We start from the raw sequence: 22663 nt of genomic DNA, 5'->3' as shown, positions 1-22663 counted from the left end.
AGTACGGATACCACGCTTGTTTCAGTAAGCCTCCATTGTAGCCAGGGGTTGTGGGGTGCGACATGTATCGTTCCATCGCATATGCCATACCGTGTTTCTGGCCCCGCGTTTGAGTCAAGCGACATTTCTATCGCATTGGTAAGGCAGGTGAGTTGCACGTCTGGTAGTATTGGTCAAAAAAGCTGAGCGGCAGCTGAGGAGTCTGTAGCAACTCTCCCCAAGCGCGTTGGTTGTTTTGGAAAATTTGAGTTGGCCCGCTAATCGAATTCATCCCATTGAAGCTGACTAGCTGGAATGAAGGCCGAATTATATCACTTCTGCTGGAGTTACATGTACTGACTTGAGAAGCCATTGACAGCTCAACATTCTTAACTTCTCGCGAATCCTCAACCCGCGTCTGGCCTTTGGAAATGTGGGACCATAAGATCCCACCGGTTCATTCGGATTTGCAATACACTTTCTTCAACATCATGTCCTGAATCGCGTTCGTTCCTGTCTTTTTCTGTGTCTACAGACTCCTTACTAGAACTTTCTCGTGCTTTAGGAATAAAGCTGCTCACTCGGCTCTTGCCGATTTGGAAAGTCCAGGTGCCTTGAAACCCCAGCGGATGTGTACCGAAGCGCTTTCCCCATTGGGACTAGCCTCATGATCGAGATGGTTTCAGGCCCTGAGGGTGACATGAAGCGATACCCTGGAACAGCCCAAACCCCTCTGACAATCCAAGCCACCCTGACGGCGGCTTCCCTAAAAACAGCTTCTGCGATCTGAAAAGTCGCCGGGAGCCCGAATCGGCCCAGAAATATCGAAGTATATATGGCCTAGTGTATTCGTCATCTGATCTTTCTCCGTTCTCACCAGCCATTCAACTGTTCATCATCCCATCTTTCGCTTCAATCTTTAGTTCTATTCTACTATTCCATTCTTTCGTTCGCTCAGGAGCTTACACTACTGCGGCCGGCCCACACATCTCGTTTACACCCAGACCTCCCGTTCCTTTCAGACCTGCCTCTTCCACGCACAATTCAATATGCGCTTCACCAACACCGCTGTTCTGTTGCTTTCTGCCGCCGTCTCGCTGGCTGCGGCGCTGCCCACTACGTCTCAGGTGGATGCAGCACTAGACAAGAGGGCTCTGGTGGATCGTACGTACGCCGAGATCCAGATCTCTGATGGTGTAGCCGGCAACGCTGCCGACGAGGCTAAGGCCAAATTCCCCGTACGTTCATCCGTAGTTTTACTGGCCCCCTGATGGCACAAGCTATGATCATATGCTAACCAACGGGCTTAGGTTGACCCAGCGACGGCTTCTGCAGCAGACCTCCAAGTTGTCAAGAAAGCAGCCCAGCTGGTAGGCGATGCTGAGAATCTAGCATTCGTCCCGGCAAACGACAAATCACAGGAGGCTTCCAACGGGTTCATCAAGAACAAGGTTTTGAAGAACTACTTGGGCTTGCTATCCCTGCAGATTCAAAAGGCCCAGGGCGCGAATGTGGCCAACATTGATACCCGCATCGCAGGGGAGCAGACGAAGCTTGACAAGAACACCAACACCGACAAGCAACATGCGGGCCAGGCGAGCAAGGGTATTCAGTTCAATGGTTAATATGGGAAACATGAGTTTTCAACCCGACGGAATGCCCGCTCTCAAGAAGCTTTATTGGGCAGTGCGGGGGGTTTGATGTCCTACTGAACTCCGATGGACGACGTACATTTTATTCACGTTCGTATACCGTTACAATCTTAGATGAAGATACAAATAATACGACGTTGATGAATGACCATACTTTTAATGCTTGAGACTGTGAAGGGCTACTCAGGTATTGGGATCGTCCGTTAAAGTAAGTCTTCAATGTTACGCGCCAAGCAAAGTCCACCTTCATGTAGGTGGGATGACTGAACGAATATGAGAGGATAACCATACAAGCCCAGGGCGCAAGAGGTTTGTAAACCCCGTTAATTCACTTTCAATCACAAAATTGAACTTCGTGTTAGCGCTTCCCGCAGACGTAACGCATTCGATGAAACAAGAGGTACATGCCACAACCTTGGAGATAGAGATGTTGAATTGATAGCATTCACGCTTCCATTTTCTGGAAACTCTCATCAAATATTGAAGATCCTTCCAATAAGCTGGGCGGCTAAGGGCTATCCATAATGAAAATAAAGAAGGATTTATTATAAGTATTATTCCTTCCGTCCTCCTCGCCTTCATAGCTTTCGTCACCATTATCCCTATTGTACTCTTGTCACTATCCTCTCGCATACCTAGAGATTTGAGCCTGAATAGCAAAACACTGCAGCGGTTGATGGTCTGGCTATACCTTAATTGTGCATTGGTGAACCGATATATTGGAAGCATCGCAGAAGACGCAAAAATATCATCGCGCACTCTTCCAAGACATGCAATGAAGGCATCAAAATACCAAACGATTGACTTCGCCCACTGGTGTAGGAGATCTCCACCGTATCAAGTATAGTTGAGTAAGAAGGGTTTGCAGACAACCATTCTCATAATTTGTATGAAATGGGAATGATTTGAAGATAATTTCCGGCCGTTCAATTCAATTCGTCTACTCATAAAGCGCAGCGGGATCTCGAGGCAAATCTTTAACGATCCCACGATTGCTGCTTCCATGGGAGAGACCAGGAGTTGAAAGCCATTACGGGAAGACAAACCAGTTATGAGGTTAAGTCCGACCTTTTCGCATCTCATTGTAGAATAAGTACGAATTGGACTTGGATCGAACTCCATCTTGAGATATCATTGACCGGATGAAGCGCTTACAATGCTTTTACTTCTCATCAATTTGAATTATGCCACCAGTTCAATAATAGAAATAACTGAGGTTACACGAGGGCCGTGCAGAAGGGGGTTCGATCCATCGTGGATCGCACTACGAGCTCTAGAAACGTTAGTCTGGAACCCATCGAGCTACCGGAAACGCCACGATCAACCCTTTCCCTTTTGAGTCAAATTCTCCGTCAGGCCTTGTCATTCAATATCCGCTGGGTATACTAATGACTGTCTGCGGCTTCGAATGAAGTTAGACGAGATGGGCAGAAGATACTACAGGGATGAGCATGACACAGAAAAACTGATGATCCTCATTCGGTTTGCGGATACATGCAGCCTGTTGAGTCAACAGTCAGAAGTGCCTTCGCAGGAAGCTGGGGTCAAGACCAATTTGGGGTTGTAAACTGCTCAGGGAAGAGCCGTCTTTATTGATGGTTCATAATGTACATAGAAGGTAAGCCATACAATCGAAATAAGGAATGTCCCAGACTTCCAATCCAGTCGTGTATCCGCGCCGCAGAACCAGCAGCTTCCTCTATCGTCCTTTCCAAGGATTCCTGTTTGCATGGCATTGAAACCCTGTCGCGGACTTTCATTTAAGCAACTGCAGTCTTGATGAAGGAAGCAGCAGCCTTCGTGTCAGAGCCGTAGCCAATGTGTCCGCTAGCGCTGGTGCTGGTGCATCCTCCGGAGCTAGCGCAACCGCCAGCGGAGCAGACGGAGTCGCCAGTAGCGCAGAAGCTCTTGAACTTGCCAGTGGCAACACCGGTAACAGCCTGACCCTTGAAAGGGTCTCCGAAGGTCACAGCAGCAACAATGGGCTTGCCGCTGAGCTTCTTGGCGGCGTTGTGGACGACCATGCCGCCCTGGCTGTAGCCGGTGAGGATGAGCTTGGTGCTGGGGCACTTCTGGAGCCAAGAGTTGGCCTGGTTTGCCATGGCGACGCTGCCGGGGCCGGAACCGGTGGATTCGGACATAATTCCACCCATATCGGCGGGGTAGGAGACACCCTCGACAGTGACCTGGTCCGCACCGAGCGCGGACTGCGTGTTGGTCTGGAGGCTGGGGCCGACGACGGATCCGAGGGTGCCCATTTCAGTGGTGCCGCGGGCAAAGAGGAGGGTGTAGGCCTTGCAGCCAGACGCCTGGCGGACCTCGATAGGGTTGGCCGCAGCGAGAGCAGCGAGGAGAGCGGTGGTGATGGCGGCGGTCTTCATTTTGATGGTGTTGGTGGTGTTTGGTGTGGTATCGAAGCGAATGTCTTATCAAAAGAGCGTGATTGTTTGAAGTCGAAGTGAACTTTTGCGATCGAAGGCAGACAGCGAGTGGAATTGGAAACGAAGGATTGTGCAAACACCGGAGTGTAAATGATTGAATGGTTGGAAGCCTGGGTGGTTGGTGGTGATCTCTCCGGATAGCTACATGAAGCGGCGTTATGTCCATCTCTTATACCTCGAAACACCCTTCCCTCGACCGAGGCTTAAGACTCGAAATATCCATGAAGAAAACAGGATCCGTCTCCACGCCCACCACGAACGCCATCCCATGTTTGGGGCGATGAGCTTAGTTCATCCAAAAACGTTGTTTCTTGCGACTTGCCGTTTCATGATGATTGGTGGCTTCGTCTTGTAGACACGAATGTCTTGTGCTGGAGCTTGGATCTAATCAAAGGAAAGTCTTGCAACATCTGTGCGGATTGACACGGCTTTCCCGTGTGCATTGCTCTCTCTCTGACATATCACATTGGCAAGGCCGTGCATAGACGGACGTATGTACATTCCCGGTGACACGGCGCTTGGACGTTGGCCGCCACCTAACGTCGGACGTAATGATTGGCTAGCCGTGGTGCTCACCGTCGCACCATCTCATGGATTTCAGGAGTACCCTCCATATGCAGGTTGTTTCTTATGGCGATCATCCATGACCTCAGAAACGGCCCATTCATCATGGAGTACTCACCAGCTCTGGGGAGACATGGGGATGACCGCCCTGGAAAAGCCCTCCTCGTAGGGGGGACGTCCGAGTTAACCGAATAATCAACAAAAAGACTGGGGAATGTACCGGCCGTCTAGATTAGATTGGCCTGGACCGTGGTGATGGGTCCTCCCGACGCCGTTGTGTCGGTACCTTGTAAGGAGGATGCCGGGAAGGATCATTCCTTAGGATTCGGTGGGCGCCAATCGCATCTAACAATTTTCGACATGTCTCCTGAACTGAGCATCTACGCAAGGATCTTGACCTTTGGTAGCGGCATCTCGACGTACTATGGGCACCTAGAAGTCATCTGGACAGACCAGAAAGACCTCACTCAATCAATCGGTCGTTTCATCAACGACGCTTGTGGAATTTTGATGAAAGATATCGAACTATCGGCGTGGTTCTGAATCATTATCGAGAAAACTGGGTGGCCTCGGAATTTTACCTCGGTCGGCATAAACAAGTCGTCAATCTACGGCCCGGCAGATAAGCATACCACCCTCCGTGACTTAATGATCATCATAATCCCAGGGGTAGATCATACTATTTCTAGTAGCCTCGGTATGGCATCAAAACAAGAATCATCACCGATAATCCCTACTGGCCCTGTTAGGGTATCGAGGTCGGCATCAGGCATTCACGGCTCTCGTGGTGTTCGTTTGAATCAATCAAATTCCCCGCTGATGACCAAGCTGATGTTCTCTTGGCGCTGGATTCTCGCCTACCTCGGTATGATGAGCAAGGCACTTCCATTTCTCCAGGCCATTGGTTAGGCTTTCGTGGTGATGTTAAATGGCCAGCCTGATTGTCAGCGCTAGCACTCCTTTTTCTTTTCCCAAGTCTGAGACCACCATGGGTTCCCTATCAGCCAGGCTGCCCAGGACCTTCTACGATGTTCTATCGAGTTTCCATCCTCCGAGGGAACATGATGCCGGTGGGATCAGTGGCTGAAAATTTATCCCCATCGTCAAACATGAGCTTCCGCGTTGGGGCGGTTATCTCTGACAGTCCAGATCAATAAGGACGAGATGGGTATTAAGGCAACAGAACGGACAACAAGCACGACAGCCAGAACGGCAGGAAAAGAATAGGGACAAAAGAATGCACAATATTCTATGTGATTATCGCCTCGGGCGGTTAGCCAGGCGTATCCATCTCGGCACCAAAGACCGCACTCATTTGATCATATTGACACCGTCTTCGCCCTCATTCCAAAGACTGAATACGAACACCCCAAGATTTTGTTCTTGAAATTGCTTGCCGATAAGACACCCAAGAATCATCCTAAATAGGTGGCGGGCGAATATTTGCCCAAAGTACACGGAGAAAAACTGAGAATCGTTTTTTTAATGCTAACCATCTTCATGTCGCACAGCATACGCCAGCCATCATCGCAAATGACACTTCCCAACTTTTGGGCGAAGGTTGCGCGAGACAATGGAATAATTTCAGGGGAATCAGGTGACAGAAAGCCAAGACAGGTGATGTGGTGGAATGTCTCGGAGACTCCTGGTCAACCAACGTTTCATAACGTTCTTCAATGACTGGCCACATGTAACTACAAACGCCCGAACGGTGAAGTTTTGCTTTTTCTACCTGGTTTAAGTGGAATACATGCAGGAGAAAGCGAAAGAAAATAAGAGGGGCTGGTGGCTATGTATGCGGCCGGATACGCGGCCAAGGGAACACGTGCGCATGGGCACATTGGGATTCTCCCTCGACTCTGAAGGTCCCTCCTCCCCGGGCCTATTCGGGAATGAGTGGCATACGCAGGGATTCATCCATTCATTGACGATGTGACGAACCCCATTTCCGTTTGGTCACGCCGGCTCTTCGCAACTATCCCATCCAATACTTCCTATCACAGCGAGATGCAACCGTTGGCACTGTTTTCAACAAAAATGCCGCCCAAAATTTGTCCCTCGTTGAGATTGCTTTCCTGAAACCCGTCATTTACGACCGTCTTCGTCTCGGTCGGCTTCTTCAACATGCCAATTTGCAACGCACCACCGCCAGCATTGTTGTTCGGGAGGACCTTGGTGACAGCCTTCAACGGCTCGTTTCCTTCGGAGAAGAAGACTTGCATGGTGCTGCAAGATGGTTATTTATGCCGTCCATCACGTCCACACGATAGCGTGTACTTACTTTTGCGGGACGTCAAGCGTAACAGCCCAATTTTGCCATGTATCAAACTTCAACGGCGTCGTGAATACGACGCTGTTGTTCCGATCCAACATCTTCCAGTTCTCCTTCGGCGGCTCCGTTCCATTCTGGCCCAATGGCAGTCCCACCTGCAGCGCAAACTGGGCACCACCGGAGTCATTTGTTTCGTGAAAGGAGGTGAGATACTCGTGCGTCAGATTCAGTTTGCGTGCAGAGTCCTGCATGGCAGACCAGTGAAACGTCATGACACCCTGGTTGGATGCATCGGAGCCGTTGCCAAGTAGGAGTCCCGCCCGGCGGAAGCCGAGTTGTGGGTTCTTGCCGGGTGGGGGGTTGAAAATAGAGCGGTCATTGATCGTCACCTCCAGGGGCTTGAACCCACTTCCGCCGGTGGCGTTGGCGGAGGCGGCTGCATCGAAGCGGGACGCGGTCGGAACGGTGGGGAAGAGAATGATCTTGGACCAAGGGTCGGAGCCCTTGGTGAAGCCTGGGTTGTATGGGGAAACGTTCGTGTCGAAGTTTTCGAGGGTGAAGTTTTGCGAAATGCGTCCGTCAAGGACGACTGGGCACTGCACAGATGCGGAGAGTGCACGCACAGCGAGATGGGGCAAAATCATGATGATGATAATCAAAGAGAGTGACTGAAGTGAATGTAAAAATGAATGATTGACTGGTCAAAACAACATCCCACCGGCAGCCTAGAATGGAGCGGTTGATGGAAGATATACCGGTTCGTCGCTCTAACCCCACCAATGTGATACCCGGTCTTTATTGCGACAAATAAAGGGGGAAAACCTTAATCTAGCCTTCGTCTGAAGGCTTGTCTGTCGGTGCCGAATAGGATTCTCCACCGTAGCTACAGTCGCCGGGTTCTGCTCGCTACCCGCCCATTGGGAATCTGGATAGCTCCGTGTCTTTAGGAATTAAAGTATGATGAGTGGAAGAATACAAGGGCTTTGCAAGGCGAGTTTTGGAGACCTGCATCAAGATGAGACGTGCAGACGAATCATGTTTGTTTTTCGCGCGAGTTTTTCGAGTTATCGAGTCATGAATCCGGGGACTTACACTCCGTTGCGTTGACAGCGTCCGCCCCCCCTTTTTGCCGAAATTACGCACGCATAATCCCTGTATATACATGAAAATTTGCCCAACGCCACGTAGATATTCGTAGTACGGCAATTGACCTATTCTGATGGCTTCAATTGATCTATTTCTATTGAATCTCATTATCTGAGGGCATCGTGATGCCTCCTAAACGCCGCCGCGCGGCTCGGCAGGCGGATGATGACCCTTCTGGGCATCGTCCGTCACCCATCGCCAACGGTACGCGGAAACAACGACGTATACAACAACTGGCACAGGACGCCGCCAGAGATCCTCCTCAACGCTCTGCCTCGCCGTCGATCAGGATCGTTACGCCCGCCGAGAGGGCTCGCCGGGCTGCCGCCGCCGAAGAGGCCGCCGAGGAGGCCGCCGAGGAGGTTATCGTCGCCGAGGCTGGACCCGAGACTAATGATTTGGTGGCGGCTGAGTCTACATCGCGAAGAAAGCGTGTACTTATAGCCCCTCCGTCATCACGAAGAGCTCCAAAAGCGTCCTCTCGCCAAAAAGCAACGACAACGCAGAGGAAGCGAAAGAAGGATCCGCCGCATACGATCCGGCTCCGAAGTACTCTGCCTTCGTCGATGCCACCGTTTCGACCAGACTCGACCCCAGTTAACCCAACCCCTCGTCAAACCACTCGATTTGCGGACGATACGCCTACGGCCCCTCGCCATAGCGCTGATGATACGTTTATGTCGTTCCACGATGTATTTGAAGAGGAGGACGATATGGGTAACGAGGAACCAACTCTGCTACAAATCCAGGTTACCCGTGGCCCAGCGCTCAAGGGTAACGGTTTACCTGTTCTCGATCTAACCATCGAGAGCATCGCGTATAACAGATTCAGTATTGCTCCTGTATTAGATGCGAATAGTAGAGACTGGGAGGCAGACAGCGGCGCCCAACTTGAGGCAGAAGTGGCTCACTCGTATATTGTGAAGAAGGCCAATATCGCTGTTGTCGTTGCTTGGAGGAAGCCCACCAACGCATCTAAACCAACACCAATCTTCACTCGGGTCTATCCGTCTACTGGAGGGGTCACTTGGCCAAGTATTCCATGGGTTGATATTGTCCCCTCTCTTGAACAAGCTGAAGAGAGGGGTGAAGTCCACCTCACCGTCAAGTGGCAATACAGCGCCGTACCAATCTCTGGTGGTATAGTGACTGGCGTACGAACGCCTCGAAAAGGTGGCCGAGCAGGCGTTTCAGCCGGCATGCAAGAGGCGATCGATCGTGAGGCTAACGATCCTGCAAACGTCGAGCGTCGGAAGGAGGGTATGCACAGACAACTTCTCCGTACGCACATCTGCCCAGAGTACCAGAGATGTAAGAATAGTTCGGGCGACGAGAAGTTCAACTGGTGCTATATACTAGGCCAGAAGCACTACAAGATCAAATCTCACCATATAGAGAAGTGGGCGAAGGCTATTATGACTGGACAGGCTGGCGTTGACAATATGGAACCACCTAAAGAACTGCTTGGTGAGATTCTTCACGACCAGTTTATAGAGGATCAGAAACGCCAGGGCAAGAGAAGTAAGAATATCGTGGAGGTTGATGATAACCAGGAGACGACAGTGATGACGGAAGAGAAGGCTGAAAATGCCGCACTTCCATCATCAGGGTCAAGATCTGGCCTAACCAACGCCAACAGCAACGCCATCGTCAATATATACGGCAACGCGGGGGCGCCAGATCGTCATCTTCAATATCCTAACCCATACGTACAGCTGCCGCCGCCGGCGCCGCCGCCGCCGGCATATTGGCCATATGCGAACATCTCACAGTATTCGTTGCCAACTCTTCCGCCATTGAACCTTCCAAGCACTCGTCAACCAAGTATCGCACTCCCGATTCGTTCGTCCTCGCCAGTGGTACCGGATTCGCCTCGAAAAGCTCTAGATCAAGTGGCCAGCTTCATCAAGTGGTTTATATCCGTCCGCGGCAAGCGATATAACGTCGACGAAGGGTTCAGAAAGAAGCTACAGAAACTGCGATCAGTAGACAGTAGCTTGCGGGCAATTCGCAAGTTACCAGATATTTGGTTTACTGAACAGGGTTTTACTCAAGATCTTACCGAAGATGTCAGGAACTCGATCAAATCCTTCATAGACAACAGCGCCTACTACGGAGGGCAGTCTGACGCCCTCTCCGACGTGGTATCTCACTCTGAACTTCATTCAAACCATCGAGAGTCAGAAGGAGATGTTTATACAAGAATATACGCTGGATTGCCAGGAGGGACGGCGGCGGCGCCAGTTGAAAACTCTGCGGCGCTAGTTTCAGGCGAGTTGGGGTCATCCCGACATATCGACGCCCTAGTGCCACGTCAATCCATCGAGCAAGAGATCCGTGGTACGCCAGTTGAAGTTGGTCGACGTGGTGAGTGTATAGAGCTGTTTACTGTCGAATATGGCTAACTTTGTAGGCGTTTCGGAACTCTTTGGTTTCGTTTCGTCACCACTGCTGTCAGCGTCGCAGATGCTGCCCACGCAGTTACAGATCGAACAAGACGAAATCGAGCAAGGCGATGAGGACAATCAGATTGAAATCTCGAGTGATACGTCGTCAACAGAGACGTATTACTCGGAGGAGGATAACGAAGAAGAGTGATACAGCAAGAGTGGTGTGAAGTTTGACTGTATGCGCGATTTTTTTGCATGACGTGTTCAACCACGGAAAAGTCTACCCATAGCCGTAGATTCAACACTGCCGCTCTATACGTATAAAAGCAATAGAATTACTGTTATTTTGGATCTGCAAACAATACACTTCGGTCCATCCCGATACTGGTTAGGGGCAGTTGAAGTCTCTGACTATGGTTGAAGTCTCTGATCGTGATGACGTGTCATCATCACAAATCATCGTCACAAGCATCAACAACGCGTTTCAGCCGTTATACAGGCAAAATTGATATGTATACGTAGCTACCGACGAAAACAATGGACGACGGTATATTTTTTGTGTTCTGGTGCGCTTGTGGCTAACCTTTTGGCAATCTTGTTGGCTACAATCATGGATTTGATGATTGACCATCATATGACGACACGATTAAGATCTATTGCGCGCGAACGCACGATGAAAATTTGGATTGCTTGCTGATGTTCAATATTGGCAGCAAATCCTCCCTTTTATAGTTCGATATCGTCAAATATATGCTCTGTCCCATCAAAGTTGACGAACGAATGGCGGAAATGGCCCTCGATCTGGGGTAGACGATACCCAATCTCCATAGCGCAGTCACGTAGATATTCCATGAAATCCCGAGTGTCATTCTCATCGTTGTTCCACTTCGAATACGTCTTCCTGATGTATCGCTTTAGATCGCCGAAGTACTCTTCGATGGGGTTGAAGTCTGGTGAATACGGAGGCAGAAACTCGAGATGGACACCTGATACCCGGCATAAACCCTCGATTTCAGGTATACGATGGCAGGAGAGGTTATCCATAACGATGACAGAGTTTGGCTCTGGAAAACGCCCACATTTCGGGATAAGGCACTCCTGTAGCCAACGAAAGAACCCATCGCCGTCAGTCGTACCATAATACGTAGTCAAGTGTAGGATACCGCTCAACGTGAGGGCTGGCAGGATCTGTACGCGAGAGTTCTGAAACCGATCAATCTCTGCAGTTCGAAACGCAGCAAGCCCTTTCGGCGCCCATCCAGTCCTCCGTATCCCAGTATCCTTATTGACGCCGGATTCGTCGACGAATACCAGCTGGTCGGGGCGATATCGTCGTATACGGTACAAGTACTCGTATCGTAGTTCGTCACTTCGCTGAGCAGCAATAATCTTGGACTTCTTGTTCGTCCAGCCAGCTGAGTTTAACTGTCGACTGATTGCAGAACGACTGATCTGGATCTCGAAGGCTTCAAATAGGAAATCTTGCATCTCTTCAAGAGATAGATCGCTGCGGTACTGCAGTAGTTCAAGAAGCTCTGTACGATGCCATATTTCCATCTTTTGTCGACTCTGGCGGCACCTCTTATATCTCTGCACTTCGCCAGTGATATTACGTCGTGATCTATGTCGTCGAATCGTTCGTTCGGTACAGCCAACGATACTTGCCAGCTCGTGGGTCTTTTGGTCTTCGAATGGCAGTATCATCGCGATCGTCGATAGCTGTAGATTCGATATTCTGGGCGCCATTGTATCGTCGTCGTCGCCCGGCGTCTTTCTCGATGTATCTGATATAATAAACCACGGACATGTACTGACCAGCGGCAAACTGTAAGTAACAGGGCACAATCTATACAGCAGTAGACTCTTGCTCAATATCGTGAACAAGCTGAGCTATCAGGAGAGTCATTAATCCTGTTGACTGCCAAAGCATTTGCTCTGAAGAACCGTATCAAGCCCCTTGGTATGCTTATATATTACTCAGAGCCATACAAACCGTATGCTGAGTAGATATATAAAGTCATACAGCAGGTCTCTTCTTCTGTTCCTCAGCAAATGTCATCTTGATCTCTCATGACGAAAATAGACCTTTTGTTGGTCGAATGGTATGGGGATGAGGTGACTAGCTGGGTTGGCAATGCCTCGATGGGTAGATTGACTGCTACGGAAGCATGAAATACACACCTTATGTCTCTATCGTGTAGTTATACGTTTGAATACTACTGGGACTATAGTGATTGACGGCAATTGAGGTGTTGGTGATGACTTTGACGCGTTTTGCGTGCGATGCAGAGAAATGCGCGTCACAGCGTAAAATTGGCTTTTTTTCATGTTTTTGCATAAGCGGGGAAAAAAAAGGGGGGCGGACGCTGTCAACGCAACGGAGTGTAAGGTAGGCGAGAACTGCAATTTCTAGACCCGGCATCCGGGACGTTGGTAGCGCCCGAACCTGCGAAGTATTCAGACACAATTCCATGGCCGCTCAATAAACTCCTGATCCGTTCTCAACGAATTCTTGAGTGTGGTGCGGTGATTGCTTGGGGAGCAGAAGAAGAGTTCTGCGGCTTAGATGGGGGAGTATTTCTGCCCAAGCGAGCGGAGTCTGAGAATTGCTCTTGTCATCGCCGTCTCTTCATTTCTTCTTGCAAAAAGCTTGTCTGCCTTTGACTAGGTGCCTTCAACCGTCAAAAGTAAGACAGTTATCTTGAAATTTCTTATTTCCAGCTGTGTTGTCTTTGCTTTCAACTGTCACAATCTATGATTGGAGGATCATTCGTAGTTGAATACGATTGATTAATCCACTTGTTCATACCACAGAGCCTGTTGCTTGGTAGACTGAGTGTAATTCTAAGGGTCTCCGGTCTTCTCCGATAGGCTGTCCCTGTCGCCACATGCACCTCTCCTTCTCCCTCGCCCTCTGTTGTAGGGCAGAGTCCTACCTAGTACTAATTGTTGTCTAGTTCTATTGGAACATCAAGCGGGGCTGTTGTGTGATTCAGACTCTGCGTAGGCCGTGAAAATAACTGCATGGTAAAGTCAGTCACAGTTGGTCCAGCTTGAATGTTTATCGTGTCGATTATCCTGCCTAGAGAAGATTTGTAAAGCTAGTTGAATCTACTCTGAAGCTACCGACTGCCGACCGCTTTCAAAAATGCCTTTCATGTCGTACTCGCCGAATCTCACTTCCGGGCGCAGACCGGCGAACTTCCAAACACCGTCTATCTTTCGATACCAATGCTGATTGTAGCTGTGGGCGTGACCTTTCTTCTCCTCAACTGGCGGGCTCGCATCAGAAAGCTTGATATGAGGAACACGTAGCTGATGGTGCCCAATGACTTCTGTGTCAGAGACCTTTTCCCACTTTGTGGCACCGACAAAATGTTGCGTTCTCAAAAGCGGGTTTCCTAGGACCGCCGGGCTAGAAATCATGGCAATATACTCTGCGGCCGGCATAGATTCCCACAGCTTTCCTATTACGTCTCGATAATCTATCTGTTTCAAAGGTGATCTATTAGTGCACGCCTTTGACTTTGGCCCCCGGGTACAATATTATATATGCAATGGATTTGATCTGAGTCAGTTGAGCAGAGCGGGAAACTTACTCGCAGCTCAGGAGTGACGCATTTTCGCAGACGGTCCCAATCTTTGGTATCATAGCTTTCTGCCCACTCGAAAAGAGCCGCCGAAACACCGAGGTAGTCTGTTCAAATGCATCTGAATAATCCAAACACCAAAACATCTGCTGGCAATCAAGCCGCTACATACCTTCGAAATTGATAATGCCTGTGCTTACAGAAGCCATGATACTTTCGGATTGGCGCGTAGATCTGAGGTTGATCAATCTTAGTGCAGGGTTGACATTCTGTTCTTAAGCTAATGTTTTCTAGTCCCAGTACAGATGACGAGCACGCAATCTCGGTGTCAACCGGCGATGTTGCCGCAGTCGGCTCCGCGTGGGGCCGCCTACTACGACCAATCTTGGCTACAGCCGGATGGGTGGACACTAGGCTTCATTAACCCAACCATCACTCGATCTATATTCTCTACACTTCGCCTGACCAATGGTATAGCAATGTACGGACATAAATCTCGGTCTCGCTCTCGGAGCGTGAAGCTCTCATTCTACGTGAATCCCAACCTTGCGTCTGAAACCTCCCCCCACTTTCCGTTCAACGGAAGAGAGCATCTTGTATCAGGGTTGCAACCTCCGCGCTGAACATTCGACTATACAGCATGCTACCTTCCCTAGACCAAAATTTCACACTGCGACTACGTAGTACATTCACGACTTTACGATGTGTTCAATGACTCTTGAGCCTTCATGTTTACCTTATGTTTTCTAGCAATAACTTGCAAGCGCATCATCGGCCCAGTCCTTTTCCAATGTTTCCTGCTCAGACAAGAGTAGGGTCAGTAAAAACAGATCTCAGGGCAGGAATAAGAAAGAAAAGTTGGCAAGGGTTAATCGTCAACATGTGATGGGTTATCTGGTTGAGGAGCTGAATATTACCAGTGTCATGCGCAAGGAACCTGTCTAGTTGCGACCTCTAGGCTTTGCAATGCGCAATTGGCACACACCAATTGCTCCGAATTCACTGGAAGACGTGGATATGGTTTCATGCCATTGGTATATCTCCTGATAATTGCCCGTGTTGGGGGCAACAGTGCAGGATAAGTAATGACTTCCACGGTAACGGCGGGGGCCTCGATCGAATGGTAGTACGCGGGGCGCTATGTGGAATTTATCTTCCGTGGATTGGGATTATTCATTCATTTCCCCACTTAATCCGTTGGATCTAGTTGTTATTATCCCACCGGCTGCCAGCAGTGTCTGCTGTTAGTGAACCAATTGGGTCGTGCTCGGCTATGCATGGCTTCGTCCAGAGCCAATGAGACAAGTCAGCCACTCCAGAAGCAGGAGAAAACTGGGTAGATGCCCATACTGTCGTCATACAATTGCAAGTTAATTGTAGTTTCGATGATCGGTTGTGAAGTATTGTCGTGCAACATGACAAAGCACTCCCTCCGACAACTATAAATTCTTTGCGGCTCTCCGGCGCCCTCAACATACTGTCCTTGATAGTCATCAGCTATCTACTTTGCAAGTCACAACAAACTCAACATGAGCACCCCACGAGCATGCCGGCAGTGGCTTCTGCGTGAGAAGCCCTTCGGCGAACCGATTCTAGAAGGAGACAAGTCAACCTTTGTCCCGTCCCAAGCCAATATTCCCCCTCTCAGGGATAGTCAGGTTCTTCTAAGGACTCAATACCTCAGCAATGACCCTGCTCAACGTACCTGGATCTCCCCTTCCGCCACTCCAGAGCGTCTTTACCTGCCGCCTGTGGATGTTGGCGCAGTCATGAAGTCCATGGGCATCGCAGAGGTTGTCGAATCTCGCAGCTCCGATGTTCCTGTGGGGAGCCTGGTGTCCGGTAACCCTGGTTGGACCGAATACTCAATCGACGACGCCAAGAATGTTGCGATCATTGAGCCTCAGCATGATTTACCTATCACACACTTCCTTGGCGCACTGGGTCTGCCTGGACATACGGCGTACTACGCCCTTACGCAGATTGTGAAGGCCAAGAAGGGAGAGGCGATTGTCATCAGCGGGGCGGCAGGCGCCGTGGGTACAATGGCAGTTCAAATTGCAAAGAAGATGATCGGATGTCGCAAGGTATGTTTCGCCATGCTCCATTTTTCATAATCGGGATGTACCAATTGACTGACCTTTCGTGTTCCACAGGTGATTGGAATTGCGGGCAGCGATGAAAAGTGTCGCTGGGTCGAGAAGCTAGGAGCCGACATCTGCCTGAACTACAAGTCCGACGCCTTCAAGCAGCGGCTCACGAAAGAGACTGAGGGATTTGTGGAAATCTACTTCGGTATATTCTTAGTTCCCATCTAAGGCTTGCAGGTCTCGTAACTGACTTGAGTCCAGACAACGTTGGGGGCGAGATTCTGGACTTTATGCTGACCAGGCTGGCCAAATTTGGCCGAGTCGCAGCTTGGTGAGTTGTCAAAATGGCATAATCACTTTCTTACTTCATCGCGAAGTCTAACTTATCATCCTAGTGGATCTATTTCCAACTACAATCGTGACGGCAATGCTGTTGGTTTGAAGAACTATTTCGTGCGTGTAATATCCCCTATTAAATGACTTTTCGTACTGACCCAACTACAGGAGGTAATTGCAATGCGTCTGCAAATCACGGGATTTATCAACCTTGACTGGGTTGAGCATCTGCCTGAGGTTCGAGCCATTCTCCTCGATGAGTGGAAGAAGGGAACTATTGTCATTGACAATGAGAGTGAAATGGTTGTTGAGGCAGCTTTTGAAGAGATACCACGCACTTGGATGATGCTGTATTCGGGAGGAAACACAGGGAAGCTTGTGACCAAGTTGAAGTACTAGATTATCTCTTAAGCTGGCAAAGTACTTGGATCTGGCACGATCACTTCATCTCTTTGGATCTCCAGAGAAGCATTCAATTTCAAACACTTCGAAGTAGCTTGATCTGCTGAGACGTACTCTATTATACGTTCAGTATACGGCTGTTATCCATTTTGATCGCAACGATGATAGGTATTTACCTGTGCAGGCGCTGTAGTCTAAAGAACTCCAAGGGTGCCTCCCGACCTGTAATTGATGACAACTGGATATGTCTTGGTACCTGCCTTGGGACAGAGCTGTCCATGCCATTGACAGTAATGAGATGACTAGAGCTGGCTGGAGGCGACATGGACGACATGGACGACTTAGAAGCAGGAGCATGAAAATGTCGCCTTGCACATGTACAATCGGCTTCCGAGTCGGAGAGCCTTCTTCGTTGTACTCTAGCCTTTCTTATCGAGGGCCACTAAGGACTCCAAGGCGCTCGTCAACATCGAGGCCGACCGTGCCTTATCCCACCCCTGCTTGTACTCTTCCACGTTCTCTCCTTCTCCATCCGCTCCATAGGTAAGCCCAAAATCACCCACCCAGTTATCAAACGTGGTGTCGGCCTTCGTACGGCAAAGATGACACAGTATTTTCCTCAGGCCTTGTCCGTCAAACCCAGCTCTGGGAAACACCCGCATCACGGCATGATACTCATCCGCAGTGATCAAATCTTCTGGACCACCGGCCACTTCATGAGTCCTCGGCCTGAAGAAGTCCGCCAGCACACCCATCTGCACTAGTGCAACTTCTTTCGCAGCATGTCGTGCGATGGACGGTGTCGCGTGCAATGCAATCGCATCCCAAGATCGCTGGATTCTGACTTCGGTCCATGAGCCTTCTGTACCACTGTCATGATTTCTGATAAAGTCGCGGGCAACATTGGCTCCATCCACTTCAAATCTTTTGTCTGCAGAGCGGTGTTCTGGCGTCTCCGACCATCCCATGTCGTGCAAAATGCAACTCAAGACAACGACTTCCATGTCAATTTCCGCACCTTTGAAGTTTGGGTGCTTCTGTGAGATAATGATCGACCAGTAGGCCGCTCGAACCGCGTGATTGAGGACAGCTGTGTCGCAATTCTCTTTACAAAAGTCAAAAGCTTTTTGGCATATATCCGACACCGGAGCGACAATGCCAACGGAAGGGATATGGGGAAAAGGCGTGGCGGGGGCCATTGGAGCAAATGTACAATCAGGTAGCAATCCAATGGTGAATTCATTCATGCTGCTGTTTTACTGTGAATATCCGGCTTAATATAAATACTATGTATTCTTGCCACGGAAGGCGGGGTAAAGAGAGGGTGAGGCTGACATGCTTACGCCAGTTAGGCCAGTTACGCCAATTACGCCGGTTATGTCAGGGCCGGGTCAAACTGATGTGTAAGCATACCCCAAGCGGTGACAATCCTCGGTGTTGCGTTTAGGGTTTGTCAGTGATCATCTAAAGGCCGTTAGGAAGGCTGCGGGCCGAGTCAAAAGTTTGACGTCTCTGCAACATGTGAGTCGAGAGTAATGAACTGAAGCCGGAAGAAAGAAGAATAATCTTGCAAACGTGCTCCCCCTTCCGAAGCCCCTCAATTGCTGCCTTCAAATCTTTTAGCGCAAACGTCACATCATCCACCATCGGCTGTAAGTTCTTCCCCTCTATAAACTCGACCAAGTTTCGGAACATTTGCCTGTTTCCTACTACGATTCCTCGCAGAGAAACCCCGCGAAAATGAACTCCCAAAGTATCTGGTCGCTCACCCCCAAACCCGCCGGAGGCTCCGATGTCACTTACAACTCAGCCAGGACGGGTGGTTAGAATTGACTGATTGAGGAGTGCATAGCCGCCTATGTCACTAATATGGTCCATTCCCTGAGACCCTGGAGTAAGGTCCCGAGGAGTTGTGATTGTGCGATAGTTTGAGTAGGGATTTGTTAAGTTAGAGCGGAAAGTATGACTTAAATGAACTCTACTCAAAGCAGTCCCCGCTGCTTACCGCCCTCAGAAGCAACGGAGTTCAACGGAGTTCAACGGTCAGAAGACCCTCACACTGGACCGAATTGACGAACAGCTTAAGTCATAAACTGCGTTCATGTTGTAAAATCGTCTATTTCAAGGCGTACGCCTGATGATGGTAGACAGACGTAATCGACTGAAATGAGGATGGCCCAGCCGCCGTTTAACGAGATGAACCAAGTCACATCCTTTTCGAATCCGGCACTCTCATCAGACTTCACAGACGCAGCAATAATGGGGGTGTTCTCTTCCCCAATGGTTTCTCCAGGGCATGGGTCATCTAGAAAGCACGTAAAGTCATTGCATTGTCAAATTTATGAAAATAACGAACTTGGAGATTCTGTTTGGGATTGAGGTTTGTTGATCACATTTCAGATTCACAACCTATTCGGGTATCATTGACTCATCTCCTTTAATCTTTCCGTTTCTCAGTAGCCCTTTCCTTCTCGTGTTCCCATCGTATCTCGTAACCTATCTTACTGGTTTTCGACGACTGAAGATAATGTGGATCTCATGTCGGTCAAGCAACTCCCATTGAATGTCTCCCCTGCTATCCCCGGAACATAATCTTCGGCGCTTTCAACGGTTGCATACGGTGGGAACGTGGGCAAACCGTTCCGCAGGGCTGCCCGCATGTTCATGAAACTATGTTGTACCTCTGGCAGGACTGATCAACTGACTACCTATTTGGTCCCTTGGTGAGCACGCGATGATGGGCATGGCAAAGACTGCTAAAACTGGGCTGGGCAATAAGTTCATTCCTTCAGGATTCAGTACCAAGACAGAAGAGCTGCGTCGGTCGGTCATCGAGCATTTCTCTGTGCTGCGTAACAATACAGGGGTATAGCGCGGGCACAGTTTGGATAGTGCAGTGATCGCCGGCCAGGAATACGCTCGGTATTGCCCCACTACCCTTTCTTACTGCTCTTGACTCGAAGATCTTAAGTACCCTTAAGAATTGAGCCACCCCCTGGCCATTTTGATGTGCTTTCTGGGCGCAAACTCCAAGCCAGCAGTACACGTACGGGGGGCTTCTTTGGTTGGAGAAATGACAGGAACTTCACCTGCTTCCAAAGGTGCTTGGGTAAGTGTGAGATAGAACCGTCGGATCGGCCATTTTGATGGTGCTGTGCCATCTGCTTGCATCCCACCGGCTGCAAGAAGGTCTTAGCCACGACATGACCCAGTTTTACCCTAATTCTGGAGTTCTTAGATTTTCTCGTTGGTCGAAAGAAGGCTACTTCGTAGGGCCAATCATTATGCTAATTAGCCTAGCCCGGCACAGGGGCTTCGGAGCCTTGCAGCAGCCGGCGGGATATCGGGCAGACCGATTGACGGTTGCCGGAGAAAGAAGTACTGATTTGACTGATTTTCTGCGGTATAGAGTGCTCCTAATAAACCTTTAAAGCTCGATGGGTTTCCTCTACCTCGATCGGTGTCATGTAACAATCGAACCATCTTCATTTTATCGCCGTCTTCACACAACCAGTCCTGCCTGTTCAAACTCGAACTTAGCAATGGCAAAGTCCTTTAGCTTCCTGGCAGTCCTCATAATGTATAGTAACGTCCCTGTTGCTAGATGACCAAGTACTAAGTCTCAAGCAGGGCGGTTGTTGCCAATGCTGATAAGCACCGTCTGTGCGCCTGTGTCAGAGATCAGCCTCCTGCAGGCATGATCATTGACGATGAAGCCACAAAGGCTGTTGTCAATGGTTCTGATGGACGATTTGTGTATAGTGAGTCAACAATTTGTGTGGTAGTTCCGATCTTCTCTTACAGTCTCCAATAGGTGAAGCTTGGTGGTACATCGGACTCCACAATGCCCCCCACGATGGCTCATACGTAAGCGTTCCTCCTCGAGTACCAGTACGCTACTAATTGGAGATAGTATCACGCTATTGAAGGAACAGTGCACGGTGCTACTGACGACGGATGGGTTGGCGGTGATGAGTCGAGTGGGCTCTGCAAGCAACATAATGCTGGCAGCACTTGTTTCTCGCCCGTTGATGTCTTTGTCTGGCAGCATTGTGGCGCAAGTAAGGTTTGCTGGACTTCCAAGGCCGCAAGGACTGATATGTACGGAGTACCTCTCCCAAGCTCATAAAATCAAGCGCGTTTTCTGGATACGGAGGGAAGCTACAATGAATTTTAAGTCACCATGACAGGTTGCCGCCTTAATTGCTTGTTGGCGTAAGGAATGAGGGAAACTAAGGTGGGTATGACTGTGTTGCTGTTACAGACGAGGGGGATCTTACCCAGGCCTAGATGCCAACTCTCTAGGCCATTAATGCACTAAAGCTTTAGTCACCTCATAACGGCCGACAGTGTCGCGGAGGCATAATGTGTGGAGATATGTATGACAGACTCGGGAGGCTAAAGGTTTATTCTTATCTTCGAGCCGTTGGTAGGCAATTGGGCTGAATGCTAATGCTGGATGATCCTCCAAATGACCGTGCATTGACTCTGTTCCCGCCTGCACCACGCAAAAACACGCAGGCAAAAATAGAACCTTCACTCCCGCGATTTTGCCAACCATTGCCTAGTTTCCATGCAAACCCCATCCAGGCAAAAGCTCAATGGGCTATTCACACATTCAATAGGACAGTGGAATCAAAACCTCTTCAGTCTAAGGGCAGGTAGCATTGGGATCGTCGTTGGTGGCGCAAGGACCCTGAGTGTGTATGTGTTAGTCTTAAACCAATCTGAGAAAGGAAAAGGAAGAGAAGGAGTGCGAGACAGCTGTCTCCTCAACCCATCACATACACCTGAGCACTGTAACACTGAAATTAGCATACGAAGATCACTATTGTGCAAACTCTTGAGAGTACTTACGCAACCGCAATTGCATGTGCCGGGGATGTACGAGCAGCAGTTTCCAGATGGGCGCACAGGACCCCTCTGAGGGTTGCGGGCAAGCACATTGCTACCCGCTTGGCCCTGGCCTGGAACTGCAATGGCCACGGAGGCAAAGAGGAGGGCGAGAGCGGTTTGAAGCTTCATTTTGTCGTTCTTTCTTGAAATGTCTCCGTTGATGTGGTTGTGGTAGTTGGAAGTGTTCGAGTCTCGTAGTTTGTGGATGTGTTGACAGGTTTAGACTGCTTTATATATTCGTAGAACTACCCATTTGAAGTCTGTCATCACGCAGAGCCACAGCAACTAGGATAGTCCTAAGGACTTGTGAAAGTCAAGTTAAAAGGTGAGGGGAATCTATCAATAGAGTTTCTCGTTTGACAAGAGGTCCCGCCGTTTACCCGTATGGGAATTGCAAGGGGCCAGAAGAAAGTCTATAGTTGCTAGACGCGGAGTCTTGAATCAGATTGTGCGTTGATCTCCTACTGGCATGTATACCGCCCAGCATATATTAATCATGATCAAAAAGCTATTGTATTATTTATCAACCTTAATCTCGCGACCGCGACCGTTTGGTAAAGGAGCGTCGCTGGGTTTTCGTCGGTGGGAACCCCCTGTCAAGTTCCTAAAGCCCCACGTAGACTCCGGCATCACCGGAGAAGTGCATTTTGAGTCTTTAGGTAACGAGGATGGGGAGTACCAGTCGTTTTCTTTCTCATCTCTCACCGTCACGTTGCTGTAGGTATTGGGGCCACAGGAGCATGAGATGGGAAACGTGTTTGGCCCTTTTGATTTATTCGCGAGGAGTTAACGAACAACTTAGGTAGCGATTGTCTTTCAGTTAGTAGTATGATTAGAACGAAAGAATGGTTCCAGAAATGCGGTAGTAAGTTGTATGTCAAAACCTTCTAGGGCGCGAAAGATAA

At 49.4% G+C, this 22663-nt stretch overlaps 8 protein-coding genes across 8 annotated transcripts; 3 read left to right on the top strand and 5 right to left on the bottom strand.

Annotated features, from left to right (window-relative positions):
* Window positions 1–1028: 1028 nt before the first annotated feature.
* On the top strand, window positions 1029–1604 carry CGCS363_v014200 (uncharacterized protein; the record flags this gene model as incomplete). The annotated part of the gene is made up of 2 exons (XM_036646049.1): window positions 1029–1217; window positions 1290–1604. 2 exons carry the CDS (start codon window positions 1029–1031, stop codon window positions 1602–1604), a joined length of 504 nt encoding a protein of 167 aa, XP_036488147.1.
* Window positions 1605–3391: 1787 nt separating this feature from the next.
* Window positions 3392–4012, bottom strand: CUT1 (Cutinase; the record flags this gene model as incomplete). Its single annotated transcript, XM_036646048.1, has 1 exon — window positions 3392–4012. One exon carries the CDS (start codon window positions 4010–4012, stop codon window positions 3392–3394), a length of 621 nt encoding a protein of 206 aa, XP_036488297.1.
* Window positions 4013–6633: 2621 nt separating this feature from the next.
* Window positions 6634–7552, bottom strand: CGCS363_v014198 (uncharacterized protein; the record flags this gene model as incomplete). Its single annotated transcript, XM_036646047.1, has 2 exons — window positions 6634–6862; window positions 6918–7552. The coding sequence occupies 2 exons, from the start codon at window positions 7550–7552 to the stop codon at window positions 6634–6636; spliced, it is 864 nt and encodes a 287-aa protein (XP_036488211.1).
* A 3618-nt stretch (window positions 7553–11170) lies between these two features.
* Window positions 11171–12001, bottom strand: CGCS363_v014197 (uncharacterized protein; the record flags this gene model as incomplete). The annotated part of the gene is made up of 1 exon (XM_036646046.1): window positions 11171–12001. The coding sequence occupies one exon, from the start codon at window positions 11999–12001 to the stop codon at window positions 11171–11173; it is 831 nt and encodes a 276-aa protein (XP_036488582.1).
* A 1554-nt stretch (window positions 12002–13555) lies between these two features.
* On the bottom strand, window positions 13556–14243 carry SCD1-1 (Scytalone dehydratase; the record flags this gene model as incomplete). Its single annotated transcript, XM_036646045.1, has 3 exons — window positions 13556–13933; window positions 14044–14141; window positions 14207–14243. 3 exons carry the CDS (start codon window positions 14241–14243, stop codon window positions 13556–13558), a joined length of 513 nt encoding a protein of 170 aa, XP_036488583.1.
* A 1320-nt stretch (window positions 14244–15563) lies between these two features.
* On the top strand, window positions 15564–16859 carry Ptgr1 (Prostaglandin reductase 1; the record flags this gene model as incomplete). The annotated part of the gene is made up of 5 exons (XM_036646044.1): window positions 15564–16121; window positions 16191–16329; window positions 16386–16455; window positions 16520–16577; window positions 16629–16859. 5 exons carry the CDS (start codon window positions 15564–15566, stop codon window positions 16857–16859), a joined length of 1056 nt encoding a protein of 351 aa, XP_036488580.1.
* Window positions 16860–20404: 3545 nt separating this feature from the next.
* On the top strand, window positions 20405–20765 carry CGCS363_v014194 (uncharacterized protein; the record flags this gene model as incomplete). Its single annotated transcript, XM_036646043.1, has 3 exons — window positions 20405–20442; window positions 20493–20623; window positions 20677–20765. The coding sequence occupies 3 exons, from the start codon at window positions 20405–20407 to the stop codon at window positions 20763–20765; spliced, it is 258 nt and encodes an 85-aa protein (XP_036488581.1).
* Window positions 20766–21513: 748 nt separating this feature from the next.
* Window positions 21514–21887, bottom strand: CGCS363_v014193 (uncharacterized protein; the record flags this gene model as incomplete). Its single annotated transcript, XM_036646042.1, has 3 exons — window positions 21514–21558; window positions 21651–21659; window positions 21720–21887. The coding sequence occupies 3 exons, from the start codon at window positions 21885–21887 to the stop codon at window positions 21514–21516; spliced, it is 222 nt and encodes a 73-aa protein (XP_036488705.1).
* Window positions 21888–22663: the final 776 nt, after the last annotated feature.

Source organism: Colletotrichum siamense (genome assembly GCF_013390195.1).
Source record: "Colletotrichum siamense strain Cg363 chromosome Unknown KSG_Cg363_contig10, whole genome shotgun sequence".
NCBI lineage: Eukaryota > Fungi > Ascomycota > Sordariomycetes > Glomerellales > Glomerellaceae > Colletotrichum > Colletotrichum siamense.
Note: the sequence above shows the minus strand (reverse complement) of the source record. Positions and strands in the feature narration are given on the sequence as shown.